Raw genomic sequence first — 5453 nt, forward strand, 5'->3', positions numbered from 1 at the left:
TAACTCTACAGATAATAATTACCAACTCAACTCTCTACTTTTATCACATACCAAACACACCCTAATCTAAAATGGTGTGATGGTCCAAATTTTTGTTTTAGGTCATTGCTAGTCTGCTACACCAGTTTGATCTTAATTTTTGTTCGAAATTGTAAATGATTTATACTCTAATGATAATTTTGAAATGTTTATGAAATGTTTATGTGTAGTATTATAACTTTTGAAAATATAAGATTATTGTCAAACAGAAGACAAAGTTAAATTAAAAGTGTATTCTTTATAAACTAAGACTAACCTTAGAAGAATTACAAAAGTTCACATTTTTATAACATGAATTAGGTTCTCAGTTTGGGAACATCTTGGTGAGTGGTGAGGGGCCCTTTTGGTGAGAGAGAAATCCATCTCATAAAACCCAATTCTTGGATAACCCCATCGTATCTCGTCGCATTATTTTGATTAATCCCACCTCTATCCTCTCCCTCTGGTTCCATGTCTAGAGGAACGGACCGTCTGGTGAAGAATTTGAAGAAATTCGCTGACATTCAGTACAAGCTTTTCACAACTCGATATGGGCAGCAAGTGATTGACATACTCGAGTTCCCATTTAAGGTGGTCTTATCCCCTTTCACGCTTGCTTTCGACATTGCTGGCTCAGCCCCTCGTGGTTTCGGCGTTCCCGAGCTCATTTCCAAGCTCTCATATGCTTCAATCTTTGTAAGTTATTGATTTCAAAGTTTGTTTTTCTCCGGTGTCACTAATTAGCTAAGAACTAGACGAAATTCCAAGACTTTAATGTGTTTGCGAGAGTGCGAATTCTGAGATGGGAGGTTTGGCTTATAACAAGATGCTGTAAGTTAGTTGTATCCTTTCAAATGATTTTATAACTGACTTCTTTGATGCACTGCGTTGTTGGTTAGATTGGTCATCTGGGTTTGCATTGTACTGTCATTATGCCATGTGGATCCTGAGATAAACTGTGAATGACGCAGTCGTCTTGTTAAACTTTTTTTTTAATCTAGTTGAAGGGTCTGCTGTTCTTTCCTGTCAATCTTTTTTCTTTTTTAATTTTTGTAAATTTGCACGAGGTCTATACATTTGGGGGCTGTAAGTTTGGTTCCCTGTAAGATTGCATGAGGTCTATAAATTTGGAGATACTATCAATCTTTTTAATGCCGTTGTCTCTAACTCTGGTTATTGCAGGCCATTGCTACGTTTGGGACTTATGATATTGCGCTAGAGCTAGGAAAGAAAGTTATATGTCAGAGGTGCCTCCTGTTACCATCTTGAATCTCTTTTCATGGTGAATACTGAGCATAACTGTTTTGTTTCACTTCAAAACAAAATGGATAGATTATTTAGTGTAAACCGTAAAGTATCTACATGATATGATGTGCACAAAATCCCTTTTTTTCTTTCTTTCTTTTTTTTTGTTCAATCCTTGCAATTATCCCTATTTCCTATTTAATAAAAGCTTGAAATCTTATAATTTTGTTTTTTCGGTTCTCTGCTTTTGTTCAGTCCCTTATAGGGCCTCCTCTTGTACTTTCATCTGATAACTTTTCATAAAAAAAATAAAAATAAAAAATAAAAATAAAAATAAAAAATTAGAAAGCTTGCTTTGTTGGTTCATAGCGTTTTTCAAACTGGTTGATTAGATAATGCCTAGTTTCCAAATTAGATGTACAACTGGAGTTCATATTTCTACATTTTGTGTTTTTGTACTTGTACTTTTTTGTTCCATATCTGATAATTCTTAGATAGTTTGGTCTTTTTGCAGGCACTGTCAAACCTGCAATGGATGGCAAGCCATGCAGTGTACCAAGTGCAGAGGGTCGGGGATGGTGAACTACCAAGTGAAGAACTATGTGTTGAGAAGGTAACCCACTTCCTATTCACTTTGATCTCGATTGAAACCACTTAAATTATTTTTCACGAAAGGAATCGTTGACAACTCATGTACCTGAAATTCATAACTAGAATCTTAACCTCAAATTCATAACTTGAATCTTCCTGCAGTGGAGAGAAGGCAACACCAGAAAGTATTGCAGATGCCATTGCAGAGAATCGGGCTGAGTTGATTCACCTTCCTTCCACTTTGGATCTTCACACACCACTGCCATCCAAAGATTGCCCAACATGTGATGGAACAGTGCGGATAATATCTCCATATTCCAAGCACTACACGCTAAGACATTCAAAATAGTATATAAAATAAAAGAACCAGTCGTAATCCTATAACCTAATTAGCATCTTTCAGAATCTTGCTGCTTGCAGATGACTATAATATGCATGTCCTTTCTGCTTTATATGCGTGTAGTTATTCAAATAACTAATTGCAATGTAACTAAGGGAATGAGTGCTCAACTATATCACAACCTATTGGTAACTAGCACACACAATACCTCATTTATTATAATAATAATAATAATTATTATTATTCTTATTTAAAGAAAAGGAAGTGACCGTTGAACTTAAACTTGCAAACTCTTTCCAACAATAATTCATTCTGTGTGTATATTGCAGGGAGTGATGAGCTGCCCTGAATGCAAGAATAAATTGCAAGTGAGAATCTCAGCAGACGATGTAAGTTTCATGAAAATTTTAATCCATTGAAGTGCATCTTACTTTATAATACTGAAACATCAACTACTTTGGATGTCTTAATATGGCTGCATGAATTTTTGAAACTTTAGCTTGTGGACTGCCTTTCTTCCCCTGTAGCCAGAGCTGACAGGACATCGGAGGGCCTGTTTGATGAACGTAGGATTGCATTGAAAACATTCTATTTGTTGAGCTAATCTATCTTTTGCTAGTTCTTTAGGGCACATGACTTTTAGATTCAAAAGCTATTAAAGAAAAAAAAAACACTATTTGTTTGTTTGTTTTTATTTTTTTCTTACTAATGAAAATTAGTGAAACCGAAACTCTCTTTGTGTGTGTATATATATATTGTTTTGGAGGCTTAGAGAAAATAGTCACCTCAAACCTCCAATTTCTTATTTAATACTAAAAGCTTAGAACTCAAGGACACAGTTGTGCAACCTATAGAGTAAAATACAAATTAGTCAGCCCAAGTATGGTGTTATTTTGTTGAAATGGTGTTTTAGCCCTAAGGGTGTTTTAGTCTTTTTCTCAGTGTCTACTGTCTAGGGTTTCTCTCTGTTGGTTATTTATACCTGTCCTGTGTTGAGTACTGTGTATCAGAAAAATTAAAAGAATAAAAATTCTCTTATCGTGGTTTTTCTCCCTGATCTAGGGTTTCCACGTAAATCTGTGTTTCTTTTCTTTTCTTCTTTTCAATATGGTATTAGAGCATGGTGACAAAGTCCTGGCCGTCATTGATGAGAACAAACCAGAGACTCCAACAGAAACCTCCACTGGAACGAAGGGATCCATGAATGCTGAAGTTGCTGCAGCCATAAGAGAAGCCGTTGAGCATTATTTTCACGCTGCTATGCCTCAACTCCTCAAATCCATGTCTGATCCAACCACCAGCCAGAGCCAACCCGATCCTCAAATCTGTAACCAGTGGACTACCGTTGCAGACCCGACCACCAGAGCTCTCAGACTCGATCGGCACACAGATCCGAGCTCCTCCACGACGCACGGACCAGCCGATTACATGAATCCCGCCAGACCAATCGACCCATCTGGATTTTTTGCCTCAGATCCGATCGACCCATCTGGAGTCCGACACCAACGATCGACGCACGGTCCTACCGACTTCCACCAGATTCTACCTCAGAACCCCCCGATGCACGGGAAACCACAATCTCCAGTCCTCGTTTTCAGGTCAGCTACCGGCTCTAGCGTATGTTCCAGATCGCCCGTGGATGACCCAAGTTGCTCAGCCGGTCCAGCCGGTTCAGCCGAACCAACCAGTTCAACCAAACCCGGTTCAACCGAATCGGGTCCAGCCGAACCAATATGGTCAGTCAGTTCCTAGCCCTTCTTTTGGTTCGTCCTCGAGCCAAAATGAAGCTATCTTTCCAGGGATTTATGGGCAAAACCAACCTATGGCAAATTCTAGTGGAACCGTTGGTTTTGAACAGCAGTTGGCCAACTTACAGCAGCAAATATCGGCCCTTAGATCCACGAAAAATCCTACAACTGGTTTTTATCCACATTCAAACTTCTCTTTATGCTCAGAAACACCGGTAAATGCTTACTCTAATTTACCTGTTGCAAATATTATGTGGGAAACTCTGCAGGAATGTCTATTGGTGAGAAACTTAACGGTGAGAATTACTTTTCTTGGTCTCAATCGGTAAGAATGGTCCTTGAGGGATGTCACAAGTTTGGGTATCTAACTGGAGAAATACCAAAACCAAACCCCGGTGATCCCCAGGAATGTATATGGAAAGGAGAGGACTCTCTCCTTCGCTCAATTCTGATAAACAGCATGGAACCCCAAATCGGAAAGCCACTTCTGTACTCAGCCTCCGCTCGGGATATTTGGGAAGCTGTCCAGAAGCTCTATTCATAAAGGCAAAATGCCTCACGTCTTTATACCTTGAGGAAACATATTCATGAGTGCAAACAAGGGACTCTTGACGTAACGTCTTATTTCAATAGATTGTCCCTGTTATGGCATTGGTAAGAATGGACTTGTGCCACGAAGTCGTGTGGAATTGTCTTGTTGACGGAGTTCAGTACTCAAAGATTGAGGAGGCGGACCGGGTGTATGATTTTCTAGCTGGCTTACCCTAAATTTGATGGTGTCCGAAGTCGGATTTTGGGACAGAGACCAATACCGTCTCTAATGGAAGTATGCTCAGAGGTCAGGTTAGAAGAGGACAGAACTAGAGCTATGAATGACACTAGCAAACCCCACTTAGATTCTGCTGCGTTTGGAGCCAGTCTTCGGGACCAGAGAGCGACAAACAGAACGGAAAATCCCCACAATCTGTGAGCACTGTAGAAACCGTGGCACACAAAGATCAATGCTGGAAGTACACGGTGCGCCAACCGAATGGCAAGCGACGGTCTAACGAATGATAAATAAAAATCGGTCGGGCCTTGTCAGTGAAACAGGGAATGGTACATCATTAGCCACCAACCAGGTGAAGTCAAGCATGGTTGGAACCAGCAATGTCGCGCAACACGGTACTTCTCAGTCCTTTAGCTTCTTGGTCGAAAGGGATGAATCGTGGATCCTTGACTCAGGAGCAACGGACACCAATAACTGGATCATCTGATCAATTCCTCTCGTATTATCCAAGTGCGGGAAACGAGAGAATACGAATTGTAGATGGATCCTTTGCTTCCGTTGCTGGGAAAGGTCATTATCTCCTATTCAAGGGTTGATTTTACAGAATGTCCATGCATGTGCCGAAGATATTTCTAAATCTTGCTATCTGTCAATAAATAACCAGAGATCTGAATTGTAATGTCGTTTTCTTCACGGTATTAATGTTTTGTTTCAAGACTGAGCTCGGGGAAGACCACTTTGT

The 5453-nt window shown here is 39.8% G+C and overlaps 1 protein-coding gene across 2 annotated transcripts in view; it reads left to right on the top strand.

The window, feature by feature from the left end:
* Positions 1-354: 354 nt before the first annotated feature.
* Positions 355-5453, top strand: part of LOC120086127 — a 16169-nt gene continuing 11070 nt past the window's right edge. Inside the window, exons 1-5 of one of the 2 annotated variants that reach the window (XM_039042586.1) lie at positions 355-714; positions 1201-1265; positions 1778-1876; positions 2017-2149; positions 2524-2583. In XM_039042586.1, coding sequence (XP_038898514.1) covers positions 490-714; positions 1201-1265; positions 1778-1876; positions 2017-2149; positions 2524-2583 — 582 coding nt within the window. In that variant the 5' untranslated portion in view covers positions 355-489. Of the gene's footprint in view, positions 715-1200; positions 1301-1777; positions 1877-2016; positions 2150-2523; positions 2584-5453 lie in introns of both variants that reach the window. The other variant, XM_039042587.1, reaches the window with a different exon arrangement.

This window comes from Benincasa hispida, chromosome 9 (assembly GCF_009727055.1).
Source record: "Benincasa hispida cultivar B227 chromosome 9, ASM972705v1, whole genome shotgun sequence".
NCBI classification, from domain to species: Eukaryota; Viridiplantae; Streptophyta; class Magnoliopsida; order Cucurbitales; family Cucurbitaceae; genus Benincasa; species Benincasa hispida.